This window comes from Canis lupus, chromosome 2 (assembly GCF_048164855.1).
Source record: "Canis lupus baileyi chromosome 2, mCanLup2.hap1, whole genome shotgun sequence".
In the NCBI taxonomy this organism is placed as follows: Eukaryota; Metazoa; Chordata; class Mammalia; order Carnivora; family Canidae; genus Canis; species Canis lupus.
The window spans coordinates 26,473,874-26,494,218 of NC_132839.1; the positions used below are offsets into that span (position 1 = coordinate 26,473,874).

General features: G+C 36.9%; 1 protein-coding gene, 1 long non-coding RNA gene and 1 pseudogene across 17 annotated transcripts in view; 2 read left to right on the forward strand and 1 right to left on the reverse strand.

The window, feature by feature from the left end:
- The window catches only part of ATG10 (autophagy related 10), a 223,133-nt gene that overhangs the window by 180,493 nt on the left and 22,295 nt on the right, over nt 1–20,345 (reverse strand). The window contains exon 1 of one of the 15 annotated variants that reach the window (XM_072793258.1): nt 3,466–3,853. The exons of 13 other annotated variants lie outside the window; for them this stretch is intronic. Coding sequence is in view for 1 of the 2 variants with exons in the window: in XM_072793234.1 (XP_072649335.1) it covers nt 630–695 (66 nt within the window). In the remaining variant the exon portion in view is untranslated. Of the gene's footprint in view, nt 1–629; nt 1,152–3,465; nt 3,854–20,345 lie in introns of those variants that run through there. One more of the 15 variants, XM_072793234.1, reaches the window with a different exon arrangement.
- LOC140614235 (uncharacterized) lies at nt 943–7,149 on the forward strand. Of its 2 annotated transcripts, none has more exons than XR_012015149.1 (3): nt 943–2,061; nt 4,956–5,138; nt 6,398–7,149. It is a non-coding gene; the product is annotated as an uncharacterized lncRNA (long non-coding RNA). The 2 variants fall into 2 exon arrangements; XR_012015146.1 differs by having other exon boundaries at nt 945–1,778.
- On the forward strand, nt 16,914–17,579 carry LOC140609943 (nucleophosmin pseudogene; annotated as a pseudogene).

Sequence of the window (20,345 nt, forward strand, 5' to 3'; positions counted from 1 at the left end):
TCTCCAAACTAAATTCCAGATGGATTAAAGTCCTAAATATAAAATAATAAAATAATAATGGCTTAGAGGAAAATAAGAGATAATATTTTCAGAAGTAGTTAGGAAGGATTTCCTGAGCAAAACACCAACTCAGAAGCCATAAAGCAAAATACTGGCAGATTTATTAAAGATTTAAAACTCCTATATGACAAATGATACTATTAACAAAGTTAAAAGAGAAGTGACAGTCTAGGAAAAAATATTTGCAATATATATATGAAATGAAGGATTGATAGTCATAATATATAAGTTACTCCTACAAATCAATATTACAAAGATAAACAACCCTACAGTAAAATGGACACAGGACATAAACAAAAAATTCCTAGAAGAAATACCAGTGACCAATAAGCATATGGAAATATGCTCAACATCAGCATAATGAGGAAAATGCAAATCAAAACAATATATCATTTTCTACCTTTTATAATGAGAAAATTAAAAAAGATCAGTAATATCTAATTTTATACAGTATGAGAAAATGGGCATACTCATATACTTTTTGACGGGAAAATCAACTGCTACAGTATGGTTGGGGAGAAATTTTGTCCATGCTCTCATTCATTCAACAAATACTATTAAGCACCTACTTCATGCAAATATATTATACTATGCCCCAGAGATACAGCAGCACAGTCAAAGGTTTTTCTCCTCATGGAGCTTGCATTCCGGAGGACAGGATACAGGGTGGAAGAGATAGCAAATAACTAAATACATAAAGTAAGTGGTTTTAGGTTCAATAAAAATAAATTAGAGTAAGGAAGACTGAAAATTATTGAGTTAGTTTGATGCTATTTTACATAAGGTGAGTAGATAGCAGGTCCTCACTGATAAGGAGAGCAATGATGTATCAAAAGTAAGGGAATAAGTCATAAAGCTATCTAGGAGAAGAACATCTAGACAATGGGAAGTTCCAACGCCCCATGGTGTAAACAGAAGGCATATCAGTATGGCTGAGCAGAATGACAGAATAGGAGAATGAAAGAACTTAAGACAAGAAAAACGATAGAAAGGGTGTGAACACCATGTAGGCCTTGGAAGTCATGAACAAAGCTTTAGAATTTATTCTAAAACTGGAAGTCACTGGAGGCCTCTGAGCTACAGAATTCTATGATGGGACTCACATTTTTAAAAGATCACTCTAGCTGCTGTTTCAAGACCAGATTCTAAATGAGCATTAATTAGGAAACTATTACTATAAGCCAGGCGAGAAATGATGCATCCTGGGAAAACGTGGTGCAATCCAGGTGGCAAGAAGTGGCTGATGATGAACGTATTTTGAAGATTCAGTTAGTAGGATTTACCAATGATTAAATATGATGCAAGAGAAAGAGATGAGTCAAACCTCAAGTTCTTGTCCTGAGCAAGTGGAAACTAATATTTCTTGAGATAGGGAAGTATGTAGAAGAAGCAGGTTGGAGTGGAGAAGGGAGGTTAAGTAAAAATGTGTTAAATGTGCAATGCCTTGTACACATTCAAATGCAATCAATATCAGGTTGCTGAATATAAAAGCTTAAAGCCCAGGAACATGATAAGCACCAAAAATACAATTTTAAGAATCACCAGTGAATATATAGTATTTACAGCCAAGGAGCTGGATAAGATATCCTAGAGAGTGAATCCAACTGGAAAAGAAAGGAAGTTCAAAGATTGAGCCCAAGGGCACTCCAATGTTTAGTTGTTGGGAGATGAGGAGGAAGTCAAAAAGAAGCAATCTCAAGGGAGACAGAAACTAACAGGTCAGTGTCCCAGATGCTAAGCAAAGAGTATTTTCAAGAGCAGAGTGATAATTGTGCTAATTCTGCAGTATCTGTCAAAATGCAAAGTGAGCAGAGTCTCTCATTCAGCAATCCCATTTTGAACTATTTATTCTATAGTAACATATAAGCACATATGAAAACTGCTCTGCATGGACATTTATTAAATTATCATTTGTTATAGCAAATTAAATGCTCATCAGCAGGGGACTATTTAAATTACGGAGCATCTGAACAAGAGAATAATTTTTTAAGAATAGAAGAGGTAGGTTACTGGAATGGAATGATCTCTGAATATTAAGTTTAAAAATCTACTTGAAAAAAAAATGAAAAAAAAAATCTACTTGAAAAGTAATCATGCGGAATGACTGATTCCAGACACATGGAAAAAAGAAAACATATATGTATGCTACCTGCAGAACAGACAGGATGGTGTGATGAGAGAAAGTATGGGCTCCAAAACAGACTTCCTGGGGAATAAATTTGGCTTGTCACTCTAGGCAAGTTTCTTAACTTTTCTTGGCCTTCCTTCCTCTCTCTATAAAATCCCTTAAAGGGAGATTAACTAAGGATTAAATGAATTAATATAGAAAAAGGATCAGTATCTGATACATAGCAATCACTCAGCATTACATAGTAATAATGTATTAATAATGTATATAGTAAATAATAACTGCACATAAATTCACAGACAGAGATTTTGACATTTACTCTCCAAACTGTTAACACTGGTTTTCTCTGAAGTTTGGGACTGGGAGTTAGCAGAGGAGATGAGAGGTGGCTGACAGGGACTTAAACACTTCATTATATATATGTCTTTATTACTTGGATTGTTAAACATAGTCATGCAAATTTTTACAAAAGTCAATGTGCATTTCTTATGTAATTTTTACACTTTTTTAATTTAAAGAGGAAAAAGAATAGTAAAAATTTATGAATCTTCATGGCTTTTTGGTGATTTTTACTCAGTAATCTATGGTTCAAACTGACACTGAAAAGATAAATCAAAGAATTAGGATAATGTGAAGCAGATGATGTAACATTTTCTAGTCATTTCAAAGAAAGATACACAGACAAGTAGCAATAAAAATAGAAGAGTCTGAATAAAATGAAGTAAAGGGAAGAGAATGAAACTGGGCAGTGATTTATAGATTCTGAATTTAACCATTTGGGCAAATCAAAAATGCTATCCATCTATCACATTTGAGAGAGGCAGCCACCCAGCATCTCTGACACATTTCCAGTGACGGAGATATCATGTTCTCTCAATCAGTTCCACCTTATATTAACCAAATGCAGTCCCTCATTGGTCCTACTTGTCCCATCTGAAGCAACATAGAATTAAGACACTCTCTTCACCAAGAATGACTTCTGGCTACGTATTTTGGCCCCACTACCTTGTCTAATGAGCCCAGCCCTGTCCATTGTGATCAGAAAGGGCATTCCAAACAGCAGGCTGCTATAGTTGTTCCACAGCTAAGATCCTTCCCATTCAGGGATGCCAACAGGTAGAATGGTTATGACAATGTGGATGTGCAAATGCAGGACTTTTGACTTTGAGTAAATTCTACTTGGAGAAACAACAGGTATTTGCAGGAGGCAAATGCTAACATGTGCTCTATGAGGATTCAACCCTTTTATACATAACTCAAAGTCTTTCTTTCATTACCTCTTTCTTTGTCTTCAGTACAAACCCTTCAGCAGCTCTTCCCCAGACCTTCCCAAGGTGGAGCTCACCACTTCATGTATGGCTCTGCCTCTAATTACTATTTATTGCATTTGCATGTGGTTTTTTTCTCATTATAATGTCATTAGCATGCAAGGGAGCCCGGTTGCCAGGGCAACCAGGAGTAGGGAATGCACCGCACAGCCTTTAATGAAAACTTAACCCTACTTCGTTTAATTCTCACTGTGTTTTTTTGGCTCACTTCACTTTTGTGGTCACAGGAATGAAAATATCCTGCAGTTACCCCTGCTTATGTAGTGCTGCCCCAAGGTCTGGGGAACTTATGTGTGTTCCCCTGAACATACTGACAGCACTTTATATTCCTCATAAGTAACCTTGATAACTTCCTCTGATAACAATAAATTCTTCGGATCAACACTGCTCACTCGGGATCCCTGGGTGGTGCAGCGATTTAGCGCCTGCCTTTGGCCCAGGGCGCGATCCTGGAGACCCGGGATCGAATCCCACGTCGGGCTCCCGGTGCATGGAGCCTGCTTCTCCCTCTGCCTATGTCTCTGCCTCTCTCTCTCTCTCTCTCTCTCTCTGTGTGACTATCATAAATAAATAAATAAATTTAAAAAAAAAAAACACTGCTCACTCAACACAGTCCTCTATCTAAAATAGTCTATTTTTCTGCAGATTAAATATTCTCAGGTTTTTCAAATTTGATATGATTTCTGCAATCCTTACTCACCTGTCAGCCCATTCTAAATGATTTGGCTGAGATCAAACTCACTACTTCTAAAGCATCCCACCCATCTAGTAACCTTCTCAAAAGAAAAGAAGAGACATGACTTTGTCTCTTAGTTTGACATGACTCTTTTTTAGCCAACCTTATCAAAGCTGGGTATAATAATAATAACAATAATAATGGTTTGTCAGGTGATCAAATCAACATTTAATTTAAAAAGAAATAAACAAACCAAAACCTCAGATAAAAAGGGGGAAATGAGATGATATTCAGGAAGAATAAAAAAAAATAAAACCATAAAGTTAAGTACAAAAATCCAAATACACACCTATAAGAGCTCTTGCTTAAGAAGAGTTAGAGATGCCTTCAAGTTCAATAGAAGCCAAAGTGTGACAGGCTGTCACGTATGGATTTCTTAGAATTCAGTTTGTAATTGTAAGACTTGCAGAATGAGGTAAGGAGAGCAAGGTCAACAGTACTATAGAACTGTTTTAAGAAAGCAAATCTTGGGATCCCTGGGTGGCGCAGCGGTTTGGCGCCTGCCTGTGGCCCAGGGCATGATCCTGGAGACCCGGGATCGAATCCCACGTCAGGCTCCCAGTGCATGGAGCCTGCTTCTCCCTCTGCCTGTGTCTCTGCCTCTCTGTGTGACTATCATAAAAAAAAGAAAGCAAATCTTGTATGAACTAGCAACTAATGGCCACAAAAATCTATTATTTTCTGGAATTGCTGTCTTTTACAGTATGAGGAAAGACAGAATCAGTGGAGCCAACCACTAAAGTAAGGCAACCTGACGGGTTAGAAGCAACTTGAAACAAGCTCTCACTTCTGATGAAGCAGACTTGGAGAAGAGAACCATCAAGAATGCTACTGTCCAATAAAGCCAGCTCTGGTGACAGAAAACTTTCTTGTGCTGCCCAAAACGGTAGGCAGTAGCCACTTGAAGTGTAACCAGAGAACCAAGGGTTTTGTTTTGTTTTTTTTTTAATCTTATTTGATTTTTACTTAATTTATATTTCAATTTGAATTACCACATGTAGCTAGTAGCCACCATATGCTAAAGTACCGCTATATAAATGATGGAGTGCTGCAAAGTAAATGTTCTGATGACATCTTAAGATCGGACTATATTCATCAACTTCTCCTCAAACAAGCAACTGAAGTGGGACCCATTAGTTCTGAGTCATAACCAAGGAGACCCTAGTGCAGCATCTACTGTAGACCACATCATCCACAGGAGAAGGTCCAGGCTGTGAAAATAGTCTGCACTGAGATCAGGAATGGGAGTTTCTAAGGAGTTAGGTAGTTAGGATTACTACAGATTTGAGAAGCAGTATAGCAGAGTCAAGTATATGGATTCTATAACCAGACTGCCTGAGTTCATACACCAGCTCTACCATGAATAAGAGTGACCTCAGTTTCCTGACCTATAAGATGGAAATAATAATGAGTACTATTACCAACCAGTGTGAAATTAAACTGAATACATACAAAACACTAAAAATAGAACCTGACACAAGTAACTACTAGTATTTTTTTTCCCAAAAAGTATGTTTCTCCTTCAAAAGTTAACTTATTTTGATGAATCCCCGTGAGTGAATTATAGAAGGCTAGGATAACCTATTTCTCTTCCCAGGTCTTTATTCTTCTACATAATTAAGAGGCCATCTGAACAGCTATTTGGCTTAATCCAGCTGAGTGTAGTTCATCATCCTCTTGCCATCTCCCCATCCCACTACTGCTGGCCCTTATCTCCCACCTTAGTAAGACATAAGATACTGTAGGCTGTGCCCCATCACCCATGCTAGTTGGTAAATATATTTCCTGAAATTTTATCCTCTCCTGGTCCTTGCTTTTTACTCCATTCTCTGAAATCCCTTATTGAATTTGAGACCTGTTACAGTTAACACTCTTGCCTCGGCTTTCCAGACTGTCATAGGATTCAGTCCAGTGCTTCCTAACCCTTTTCACATCATGACACACATAAAAATTCATATTTGAACAATATAATGGAGTAAATATGAGGGACTTTGGTGGTGTATATATGAAACTCAGTGAAAAAAATCTTTAAATATATTTTCTTTTCTTTTTTATTTTTTTTACATTTTCTTTATATTATAAAATTATTAGTCAATCACCATTCCTACCCCCAGCCCCAAGCTAATCTATTTTCTCTCTCTACAGAGACAAATGATAGAAACTCCTTTCTCATCACTAACCAGAATTTGGAAAATTCAAATCCAAATTGTACTGCAAAATTGCCTTCGCTCAGTAAATCAAACAGATCTTCCTTTACTTTCATCAACAGATGTAGTGTGAAAATTTCCTATGATAGTATAAATAAATTGTGAATATAACTGAAAGCATACACCTAAATCCATGATGCAGCTCTTCCTTAAGTATACAAGGTGTTGCTCTACTTGTCCTAATGATCCTTCTTTACTATTCAAATCGTGCAACAAACTAAATGCCACAAATCCATCTTTTTTAAGCACACGTTTCCAAGGCCAAATTTTTGCACCGAATCCATAAATTCTGTCAGTACACATGAATTCATTGTTATGAGATCCTGGCAATTTTCTATTAGGTTTATTCACTCAGCTAATGAAGCTATTTTTTTCAAGGCAGTAACTACCTTTTAACAAATCTTTAACAAATCAGAACTGTTTACAGAAAAAGTTTGAATTCTCCTTCTCGTCCATAAACTTTTGACAAAACTCTACTTTGGATATACACTGCCTCTCAGTATGAAACTGTGGAAAGCTATATTCCAACCCCATTTCTTCATGTGAAGCTAAAACAGATGTGAATAAAGCAGCTTCAGCTATATTATATTCTCCATTTAGATATATCAAACTATGTGAAATTCATGTACAGGCAATCTTTTACACAAGAGAGTTTCTCTGAGAATAAAATACCATATTATTTGAATCTCACTGTTTTCATGACCCTTGATGTACAGCCATTACGTACTCCTGTCCCTGCACTCACGCCAGCAGTATACAAACCCAAGCATGTTTCCATAATACCTTATTTGTTTCAAAGTATGAATTCTCCACCTTCAATATTTCATCCCCAGTAATTTCTTTTGGTACTGCTTTACGGAGTGCTGATATTCTTCCCAGCATTTCTCTTTAGGAATTCTAACTGTGCTGGAATTTGGCAGTTTCTAACACGTGTTTGATTTCACAATACTCTGGATTAATGTTTTCTTTATGTCACCTGACACGTCATCAATATATTTACAAGTATTATTTGAGAGTACCACTTTTTCCATCTCTTTTGCTTTACTGACTTCAATGTCTAGACTGGCTGGTAAAATGAGGGCTTCTGTCCTTGTGTGAGGCATTTCGGCTTTAGCTTTTAATGGTGTGACCTTGTAACTGGTTTATTTAGCTTAGTCTAAATAAACTGAAAAAGCTCATTGTTGGAACTAATCTCAAAAATAGTTTTGGTTTTTTGTATTGCTTTTGCAAAACTTAAGAATGTTCCAGTCTTTTCCTGCACAGGGTGAGTTCTTGTGGTGAGGTGCCAGCACAGTTTGCTTTGTACCTTGTCTTCACAATAATCCTTCCTACCAGTAATGCATTTAGGCTGAGGGGAAAAAAGTTACTGAACACACAAATTCAAGTTTGGGAAGAGTCTCATTTCATTACCTAACTAGTGACTTCAAATATTTTTTATGATGGCTTTTCAGCTTTAATGAAGTTTATCCATTAAGATTGAAAAGTACAGTATCTGTAAAATTTAAATCTTTTTCAAATATAAAGAACTAATGGGGCCTACAGACTTTTACAACTACATAAAACCTATTTACAGGAGTAGAGAATCTTCTATGTTCATTAAAATGTTTTTAAAACAAATTTCATAAATGTTCAAATAATTCATCATTGATTTTTGTTTATTCCAAAAATTAAAATTTTGACATTTTCACAAAATATATGTAACATATCAACTGATGTGTGATTAAAAATATTTTCATACTGTATTTTCTAAAGCTAGAAAGCCTTTTAATGAATAAACCTAATTAAATTACATTAATCATTACTCGATTTTTAAAAATAAACATTTCCTAATTTCCAAAAACAATTAATCATTACAAAATTCTTTCAAGAATATAACTTTAGCTAATTGTTAACACCAAAAGCAAAAACTAAGTAAAGTAATAAACCAAGAAGTAACAAAATCAATGTTTTATTTAGCAACACTCAGTATCAGAAAATGGTAATAAAAGTAATAAAAATAATCATATATAAATTCTATGTCAGCAAAATTATAAAAAATGACGATGGTGATAATGATAAACTAAGATAAACTAAGCTGAAATTAAAATACAAATATTTTACATGTATTAAAAGACAAAATCTTAAATGATGAATGCAAATCCAAATATTCATCAACAGACAAATGGATAAATAAAATGTCATATGTATATGTATATACATATCCGCAATGTAATATTATTCAGCTTAAAATCTGAAATGTGGATGAACCTTAAAGACATTATGCTAAGTGAAATAGACCAGTTATAAGAGGACAAATAGTATATGATTCCACTTAAATAAGGTACCTAGAGAAATCAAGGTCACAGAAACACAAAGGAAAATAGTGGCTGCTGGGAGGAAGGGGAAATGGGAAGTTATTTCATGGGTATTTCAGAGTTTCAGTTTACTAAGATGAAAAAGTTCTGCAGAAGGATGGTAGTGATAGCCATATAACAATGTAAATATACTTAGTACTAATAAAGTTTAACTGAATTGAACCACTTGAAAAGGAGTTAAGATGGTAAATTTTATGTCATGAATTTTCTACCAGAATTTTTTAAAGTAATTTAAGTTGGGCAGCCCGGGTGGCTCAGCGGTTTAGCGCCACCTTCAGTCCAGGGCATGATCCTGGAGACCCAGGATCGAGTCCCGCATCAGGCTATCTGCATGGAGCCTGCTTCTCCCTCTGCCTGTGTCTCTGCCCTCTCTCTGTGTGTCTCTCATGAATAAATAAATAAAATCTTTAAAAAAAAATAAAGTAATTTAAGTGGTAAAAATGATACCTTTTTGTCTCGTGTGGTGTGTATGTGTGTGTGTGTGTATTTATCACAGTTATAAAAATTCCTTAAAAATTACTGATGAAAAGTATATCATAAGTATGTAATTAGACATACTGGGAAGATTCAAGGTCCATTATCAAGCACAGTTGCTATATGATATGGCTACTATGGAGAACTTCCTGGCCACAGGTGCCACACTAAAATAACTGCTGACTTTAGGGAGTTTACATATAGAGTTATTTAAATAGTACTCAAATATCATTTCAACTACTCTAAATTTCTGAATGGTTATACAAGACATTGTTAGTGAATCATGACCATTAGTATCTTGAGCCCACTTACAGCTTATTCAAGTTATTCAACTTCCAACTTTCTCTGTGATCAGCCTCTTATTCCTCTCCCAAGCTCAGCATATTTATTCTTGGACATCCTCTGAGTAAATCTCATCTTAGCTCAACCAGAGTTTGGGATCCCTACTTCATGAATGCTATCCCAGGGTATCTCCCCTCCAACACCATGGGTATGAACTCATACCTAGACTGGCTACAAAAAAGTTAATTCATCATAACCTGCCTTACTAGAAGCAATATGTGGGACAAGGTGAATTATTTGACCTTCAAGACTCTAAATTTCTATTTCTATGACTTATGCACATTTTTCTGACTCTATGTTATCTAACACATAAATCTCAGCTTTATATTTTGATTGTCCAGGTATCAGCAATGAATAACATACATACATACAAAAGGCATACATACATAACATACATACATATCAAAGAGGCATCCCTTACCATGATTTTCAGTAGCATTAAAATATATATGCTTGGTAAAACTGAGAAGTAAATGAAACTTGCTACTTTTACTCTAACCATTTCTACTACCACTTTGTTGTCAAGGCCCACGGATTATCACATGGTGGTTCAAAGTTCCTAACCCTTCAAAAGCGCTGCAAAGAACATAGCTCAGCTTTCTCTGTTCTTCACTTTCCTCCACCTAAAACCCTACCCTAATTTTTAACTGTTCTTCACTTTCCTCCACCTAAAACCCTACCCTAATTTTTAAAGCTCTCTAGTTGGCAATAACCCACTTCCATTTGGACACAAATCCTGGTCAGGCTTTCTGATTTTCTTATGAGAATGTCAACAGCAATTCCCACTCACTGGTCACTGGAGCATATGAATCTGCCCTTAATGGGAAACACAGAACATCTTCACTTCAGGTTCTACTATCCAGCCCCTGGCTCATTAACCATTCAATGTCATCAAGTGGTTTTGTTAGGGTCCTGAAATTATAAATGATAGCCTTTTCTTTTTTACTTAAATTTGAATATCAAATGTTATGTAATGGGGCAAAGGAACGTAAATCAACATTTGAAAATCTCATCCTAGACCAAATGCTTTTCAAACCATCTGTGGTAAAAGATCAGGAATTTTATTTCCAATCTGTCATAGACACGCTTTTGAGAAAAACACTAAAATGAATTACTAGGAAAAAAAGAAATAAAAAATCCCAAACATACAAAATATAAGTCCCAGTTTAAGAAAAAAAAGGAAGAAGAAGACGACGAAGATGACAATGATGGTGGTGGTGGTGATTATTTTAGAGCAGTTTTAAATTCACAGCAAATTTGAATAAAAAGTACAGAGTTCCTCCCATATATACTCTGCTCCCACATATGCATAGCTTCCCCCATTAATAGTATTGATTTTTAAATTATATTTGACAGGCATAATCTCACTCTGTCAAATTATTTTTTTTTAAGATTTTATTTATTTATTCATTAAAGACACACAGGAGAGAGAGGCAGAGACACAGGCAGAGGAAGAAGCAGACTCTATGCAGGGAGCCTGATGTGGGACTTGATCCGGGATCTCCAGGATCACACCCCAGGCCACAGGCGGTGTTAAACCGCTGCTCCACTGGGGCTGCCCCTCTGTCAAGTTATTTACAAGTTTCTAAGCACTCATTTTCGACATTTGCACTTACCTCCTTACACTGGTACCAATCCAGAACCACACTTTTAAGTAGCACTGCCTCTCATCCCAACCTATCTATCTACTTCCACCCTGCACCAGAGTCAAAAACAATCCTCTCCATAAAAGAACCAGGAAGACATAGAATGGAATATGCTATCGTTAGTGAAAAGCCACTTGGGGTACATACACATCTGCCATCCATATATTTTTAATTCATGGAAGCTGATCCTTTTCCATAAGCTATTCACCAATCTAATACATTTTCAGGTTTACGAGAGTAACAGGGTATAGGAAGAGTCTTATATATGACTTTCACTCTGAAACTTCTCTTTTTTTTTAGGGTGGTTAAATAACCTATTCTAGTTCGTGATTATTTACATAATAAAGATCCATTTAAATGCACACACACTACACCCTCCTGAAGCCAGCAGGAGGTGAACATGAAGATCTGAGACCAAACTTCTCTATGTGTGCAAAGCGTGCTTCCATTGTGCAATCACTTTACAAATAAGAAATAAATATTGGGTTTATAAGACTTAGAAGAAAAGGTTTATGGCTTTGACTGTTTTCCATTACTGGAAAATTTACATGCTGAAAAGTAGCAAAAACCAGTGCAAAAGAATAAACAGTGGGTGCACTTCAAGGGCTTGTTTCTTTCAAGGATCAGGAGTAAAATTGAGTTTTATTAGCTGTTTCATTAAGTTTTACTTTGAAGAAAAACAAACAGTGAAGGCATATGTGCAACATCTGATGAAAAAGGATTTCATTCTAAACAGTCTCTGTACAAAACTCATTAATGTAACATTAAATGTGAAGACTTGTCTAGCAATTTTAAGATAATTTTACTCATTTTGGTTTATTTATAATTTCTGACACAGTTTATTTAACATACTCTAATCTTTAAATCACCATGTGTACTAAACTAATATATTACATCTGTCTTTTCAATGACATTTTGCAATAAATATCTATAGCAGCTGTTAAAAGCAATTAGTATATGAAGTTTGTATCAAATCTAAAACCTAAAGTAAAATAATACAGCTGGATATTGATAACTTGGAAAATTCATGAAAGCAGATCAGTTCTTCTTAATCGAACTCCTATTTACAAATACTTTCCTTATATGACAAGACACTACAAGTTTCTTTTTAAGAAATATCTAAATTTCTGTGCTATTATAATCCAATACCTGGAATCTAGGCATCGAATGTATCAAAGTATTAAGTAAATATTCTTTTCCTCAGAGCAAATTTAAACATGCTGGATATTCATCATATTCTCCTGGAAGAATTTACTCAATCACTATTTTTCCATTTTAAGACGAAATGTTGATAAGAAGCAACTAAAGTTTGTTGGTAGAAAAAAATACCTATATCCTAGCTCCATTGTGGGGGTTACATAATAGTGTGAACCTCTGGTGTGGAGCAGATTAAACTTCAGCTTCAAACTAAGTGAATGAATTAAATATTAAACTACAGGTTAGTGGTTAAGATCATAGTCTTTGGAAGCAGATACACCTTGGTTCCAATCTTGACCCTGCCTCTGACATAAAGCCCATGTAACACTGGCTGGACAAGTCTCTTAACTTCTCTAAGCCTACACATCTCATCTGAAGTAGATATAATAATTGCTAATTCATAGGGATAGTGTGGAGATTAAATGAAATGAGGTACATGTAAATAATAGCACAATGATGATGTTTTGAAATGGACTTTGCTTTTTAAAAAAAAATCTTACCCATTTTAATCCAGATAATATAACACACAGTTTTAAAAGTCAAACAGCACTAAAATCCATATATATAACAAAAATCATCAGCCCTTCTTACTCCTCCCCACACTCTGGTCAGGCAACCATTTGCAACTTTCCTTGCTATATCTCCTGGCATTCATCTCCATATTCCATACATTTTATAGACATAGCTTTCTCCTGATAGATCAAGTTGAGGATGACCCTCAAACTAAAAAAAAAACTACAATCATTAAAAAATGATTTCTGTGAAACTTATACATTGGAAAGAACATATAGAAGAAACAGACTCTACCTTAGGAGCTAAATAGTCCAAATCAACTGTAACCTATGATTAGAGGATCTCTACTCCCCAGTACAAATAGGAAATTTTTCCCCTCCAATAACTGCTCTTAACCCTCTTGTGTGGAATCTCCTTTCCCACCTGTTAAGTGTAGCAGATTGACTGCAGTAATGACCCCAGTTTTTCATTCCTCACTAGATACTAGCCTTTGGGTAGCAACTCCCCACAATGATTCTGAGCTGAGCCCCCAAGGAAAGTTTAAATAGAAGTCTTAAAGAGTGCTTGAGTGTTTTTATTTTCTGCTTTTGGACCCAACCACCATCAGAAGAACAAGCTCAGGCTAGCTTTCTGGAACATAGAACCAAGTCAAATCATCCCAAATGAGGCCGCCTTAGACAAGCCAGCTCCCAGCCAACCCTCAGCTGACTGTAGATACATACACAAGCCCTGTAGACATCAACTGAGCCTTTCACAGATCAACAGAATAGTGTAACTCATTTATAAGTTTCTCAGAAATAATAAACAGTTATTTTAAACTAATAAATTTTATAACAGCTTATTATACAGCAATACCTAACTGATATATTAAAGATCCTTAAACAACAACTTGGTGCTGCACTCTAACTTTTTAGGTGCTTTCAGTTATTAGAATTCTATCTTTCGGACAATTAAAATTCAATCTGATTATTATTATCGTGATTTTGAAAACTTCAGACTCAAAATCAACTTGAAGCTCTTTTCTCCCTGTAGTTCAACCCACAGTCTCTACAGCTTGGAATGGAGACACGAAGCATGGCCTTGCTCAAGGGAGCCTGCTGTCCCTCACCACTTCTTCTAGGAGCCCATGGCTTGAGAATTGGAAGTAGGAAGGACAGTCATCCCCTTGCTTAACTAGATGGAGTCACAGTCCTCTCTCTGTTGTTTGCTGTCACTTCTCTGGTTGACACTGACTGGGTGTCAGTATCCCTGGGTGTGGCAGGCATGCAGCTGCCAGCTCCTTTATGGGGTGATTGTATGGGCTCTTCAGAAGATCCCGCAGAGAAATAGCCCCCTGGACATTTACTTATACAGGCAGTGACCATGCACACTCTACCATCACAGAGATCCCTTCTCCTCCTGGCTCAAGCAGGACAACAGAAAAATAGGTCAAGCCTAGCTACTCTCTGGAATGAATATATTTAAAAAATTAAACAGTGTCCTCCCCCCCTGTACTATCACTCTCAACTCCATTTAGCCATGTTTCAACAGAAAAGGGCAGACTAGCCAGTCCATTGCTAAGCAAATGCTCAACTAGGTAATGAAATGACCTTCCTTCTGACCTGAGGGCATCCCATACTCTACAAGTGGCTCCTTGGACAAGGAAAGGAAAGATTTAGGAAGAGAAGGAATCACTACTCATCACAGACTCTCCACTTCTCCACTAAATCCTATTCTCATATTGGGATGTGGTTGGGAATCCCAGTTCTTCAGGAATGAATGGTTCCTTAGAATACTCTCTACAGGCAGATTTCTGGTCCCAGTGGCTAGTAGATTATTCATAGCAATCCAAATATAGAAAATTAGTTACTCAGGGTACTTTGTCTTCAGCTTAAGGCCTTAGCTGCAATTCTGGAACAAGATAAAATGGCCCCCCTCAACGCACTGTTATATGGTTATTTTTAAATCTAAAGTATGCATTAAATTCCACTATACTGCATATCATTATAGAAAAATTCCATTTTTACAGAAATGCCAGTTTTATTAAAAAGACTGCCCTGAAGAGGTTATTTGAATGATACTTATTAACTTTTTATGTAAATTTTATGGTGTTTTCATGGATCCTAATTCACCAATTAAGGGATAAAAGAACATCGGCATTTTTTTTTAATTTCTCATAATTTTTTCAAATAAAACTTTTTACCTGATAAAGTTCTTTGGACAAAATGTGAATTTTTATTTTATACAGAAAATCTGATATTTAATCATTCATTTAACAAATACTTGTTTGTGTATCTACTTTATACTTGGTAATAGTCTAGGTGCACTGGGCATATCAGCAAAGATCTCTGTCCTCATAGACTAAACTGGGAAAGAGAAACTTTAAACAATAAACATAATAAAAAAGTAAATTGCAAAGCATGTTAGAAGGTGAATAGTAGTATGAGGGAAAAGAGTGGGATAAGGGAAGTCAGAAGTGACGCTGGCAGGTAGGGGGACCAAGTGATTCGACATGTTGTAAAGGGTGGTAGAAAGTCTTCAGTAAGAAGGTAACGTGAGAGAACACATGAAGGAAGGGGGGATGCTGAGAGGAGGGCAGTTAGCCATATCTGGAAGAGGAATGCTCTACAAAGATGAGCCAGCCGATTTAGAGGCCCCAGGAAGGAATGTTTGTCTAGGGTTTCTCTAATGTGTTTGAGGAACAACAAGGAAGTTAGTGTGCCTGGATAGTTGTGAATGAAAGGAAGGGAAATAGGAGGTGAAGTCAGAAGAGTAATAAGAAGGATGAGGAAGGAACAGATCACATAGTTTATAATCTGTTATAAATGTTTGGCTTGGGGCACCTGGGTGGCTCAGTCAGTCGAGCGTTTGACTCTTGATTTCGGCCTGGACCATGATCTCATTCATGGTCCTGGAATCAAGCCCCACTTTCGGGCTCTGTGCTAGCGGGGAGTCTGCTAGAGGATTCTCTCTCTCTCTCTCTCCCTCTGCCCCTTCCCCTGTTTGTGTTTGCGTGCATACTCTCTCTCTAAAATAAATAAATAAATCTTTTAAAAAATAATAAATAAATGTTTTGGCTTTTACTCAGAATTGAGAAGTGACACAATGTGACTCGCATTTTTTTTTTTTTTTTTTTTTTTTTTTGTGACTCGCATTTTAAAAGGTTTACACCATAAGAAGGCAAAAGTGGAAGCAGGCAGATAGGAAGGTAATCCTAGTAAAAGCTGATAATTGTTTATACCAGAGTGGTAGCAAGGGATGATGAAGAATGGTCTGATCCTAGATATTATGAAGGTGGAGGCAACAGGATGACCTAATAGACTGAATGTGGGGTATGAGAGGATAGAGAAGATAATGATAACTCCAGTAGCTTGAACAACTGGAAAGATGGAGTAACCATCAACTGAGAGAAGATTAGTTTGGGTGGTAGTGGGTAAGTCTGGGAGGAGGAAGACTCAGAGTTTAATTTTGGACATGCTGACTTCAAGCTCTAAGAAGAGACATTAAAGTAAAAATGTCAAATAAGAAGTTGGCCTTATGAATCTAGAATTTAAGAGAGAAGTCTGGGCAGAGAATATACATTTGAGAATAATTAGCATTTGATGCAATTTAAATTATGACCTCCAGGTTCTCATGAGAATAGCTAAGAGAATGAGACAATCCCTGGTGTGACTCCTTCCTACACAGCTGTTCTGTAGAACAGTAGTCATTTATTTCTGTCCGCCTTTTGCCTCACCCAAGTGCATGCCATTACCTCCTGGAAAATTCTATGGATCTGGACAAGACTCCTCTTTGGTCCCAGAAATATCTTTTTGGTTGTGAACCAAAGGCTCACAAAGATTATCACTTAAAGGTGGATAATGATGAAAATGAGCACCACTTATCTTTAAGAAGAATCAGTCTAGGGGCTGGTGCAAAGGAGAGATTGCACACTGTTGAAGCAAAGGTAATGAATTACAAAGGCAGTCCAATTAAAGTCACACTGGCAACTTTGAAAATGTCTGTACAGCCAACAGTTTCCCTTGGGGCTTTGAAATAACACCACCTGTGGTCTTACAGTTGAAATGTGGTTCAGGGCCTGTGCATATTAGTGGCAGTACTTAGTAGCTGTGGAGGAAGACACAGAGTCAGAAAAGGACGAGAAAGAAACTCCTTAGTATATCTGAAAAGAGTTCTGTCCCTGGAAGTGGTAGCAAGGTTCCAAAGAAAAAAGTAAAACCTGCTGCCAATGAAGATGATGATGATGATTTTGATGATGAGAAAGCTAAGAAAAGGTCCCAGTAAAGAAATCTATATAAGATACTCCAGCCAAAAATTGTGCAAAAATCAATCCAGAATGCAAAAGAGTCAAAAGCATCAACACCAAGATCAAAGAATCTTTTAAAAACTAGGAAAAGACTCCCAAAACACTGAAAGGATCTTGTTCTACTGAAAACATTAAAGCAAAAATGCAAGCAAGTATAGAAAAAGGTGGTTCTCTTCCCAAAGTAGAAGCCAAGTTCATCAATTATGTGAAGAATTGCTTCCGGATGACTGACCAAGAGGCTATTCAAGATCTCTGGCAGAGGAGGGAGTCTCTTTAAGAGAATAGTTTAAACAGTCTGTTAAATTTTTCCATCTTTATTTCATTTCTGTAACAGTTGATATCTGGCTTTCCTTTTTATAATGCAGAGTGAGAACTTTCCCTACTGAGTCTGATAAATGTTGTCCAGGTTCCATTGCCAAGAATGTGTTGTCCAACATGCCTGTTTAGTTTTTAAAGATGGAACTCCACCCTTTGCTTGGTTTTAAGTATGTATGGAATGTTTTGATAGGACATAGTAGTAGTGGTGTTCAGACAAATGGAATGGTGGGGAGACAAAAATATACATGTGAAATAAACTCAGTATTTTAATAAAGAGCCCGGCTAGCTCAGTTGGTAGAGCATGAGACTCTTATTTTAATAAAGTAGAAAAGAAGAAGATATGGACAGCATGGTCACTAACATTATAAGGCTGTAGAGACAAGAAAAACAACAGAGGTGACGGAAGAGGAGTGAAGAGGAATATAGAAGGTAAACCAAGAGAGTGAGAATACCAAATGTAGAAAGTATAACAAGAACTGGATGATAAATCCTATCAAAAACTATTAAAAGATCAAAAAATTTACTAATGAACTTAGCAGTAACGAATTTACAGTTCTCTGATGACATTACATAATAATATCATATCCAATGTCTCATTCCACTTAAAAGGAATTTTGCTATTTAATGAAAACTCTCCTAAAACAAATAGTCTTTAAATACTGCTCGATGACCCACTTATTTCAAACAATACATTACCCAATGAAATGAAATACAATGACACGTATTTATTCAAATAACAAACTGGAAAAACTCCTTGCAACTTTTATGATTTTAACTCAATGAAACAAATGCACGCAGAATGCTTGCTGTGCTGAGCACCAAGGATACACAAGTGAGGACAGAAAAACAACCTCCTGGCAGTCAAGCTTTCTGACTGCTATGGGGGATCAGGCAAGCCTACAGATAAACACACGGAGAATTGTGCGTCAATTATATGGAAATACAGAGGAGGTGGCATCTAAGTCAGACGTGGGGGTCAGGGTCCCCTATGTAAAGGAGATGATGCTCAATTCTAATCTTGAAAAAATATGCAGTGATGACGTGCAAAGGATTTAACCATACAAGTCACAAAAAAAGGTATCAAATGACTAATATATGAAAATACCTTTCAATGAACTAGCTTTTAGGAAAATGCAAATTAAAGTCACCATGTGGCCTCACAAGGCAGGGCTTCAAATCTTCTTCTCCAAAAAAAAAAACAACTTTGAAACTGTTCGAAATTGCTTAAAAAAAAAAAAAAAAAAAAAAACATTTCAGGGACACCTGGGTGGCTCAGGGGTTGAGCCCATCTGCCTTCGGCTCAGGGCCTCAGGGCGTGGTCCCAGGATAAAGGATCAAGTCCCTCATGGGCTCCTGCAAGGAGCCTGCTTCTCTCTTTGCCTATGTCTCCGCCTCTCTCTGTGTGTCTCTCATGAATAAATAAATAAAAATCTTAAAAAAAAAAAAAAAAAACATTTCAGGAACCAAGAAATCAACCAAAGTCAAATAACATATTAAGAAGGACTTATTCATGAAACACTGTTGAAATTTGGTTATAAACAGTAGAAATCTGTGGCACTCCTGCTTGCAGCTACTGCCCTCTGTCCTAGTGTTCTCCCTGGATCACAGCTAGGACAGCTTTAAGACCAGAAAGGCTCAAGTGATCCAGAGCTGAAGATGAAAGAAAATATGCCCTTTGGCAGTGTCTCTAATAAAAGTAGCAACCTCACTAGCAAGTCTGAGGTAGCCACCCCAGCTAGGACAAGCAACCAACCAGAAACATAAACAGAAAGGTAGTAGAAAGGTCCTGGTAATGAGAGACCCACAGAGGGACTTGAACTCTGCCAACACCCCTGGCTGCCTTCAGCTCACGTGCCCCAAGGAAACCAGGCGGTCTTCATGTCCTGGGCTGATGGTGGGGCTGCACACAGCACAGAGGACATGAGAGAGACCAGAAGCCAGGGTAGACTAGGGCTCCCCAGCACATACAGATCCTTCAGGCAGATAGAAACCTTACTCCACCATTGACACTCCGGGTGTTGGAGCATAACTCTGACCAATCACAGACCACAAAGCTATGCATAAATATAATGTTGAGCAAAAGAAGTGATGAGACTCAAAAGGGTACATCTTTTTTAGGCACAAGCTGTGTATGCTTAGCAAAGGTACCTGGACTATATCCTGAAATAACGAAGAATCACTGAAGGATTTAACCAGGGAGTAATGGATTGGAATTATATTTTATAAGATCACTTTGGTAGATCAGAAGGCAGAGGGCAAGATTAGACGCAGAGAGCAGAAATAATAACCTGAACCAAGACAGTGGCAACTGCAAGGAGAGCAAAGGATGAGGAGGTAAGTGAGTATGAACGATGTTGAAAGGGGGAATAAACTGATGGAGTGATCCATCAGGTTAGGTATTGAGGAGACAGAGGAATATAAAAGCCTTCAGGTTCATGGCCTGAGCCAGAATGGTGGAATCACCTACTAACCAAAGAAGTCAAATGAGGAGGCTGAAAGATGATGAGCTCAATTCTGATTACACTGAGCTCAAGGTTTACAGAACTCTAATGTGTGATACTGTTTATATCATTAAACACAGGACCACTGTCGTTCAAAAACCTGAGTTCTCACTCCAGTTCCAGCTCAAACTTGAGCAAGTCGATTGTTATTTTGGTGCCAAAGTCTATCATTTATTCAAGTTATCTTGATACAAAATGAAGAAAATAAGACTGCCCTATTTACTTACAGAATTGTCACAAGCATAAAAAGAATGCT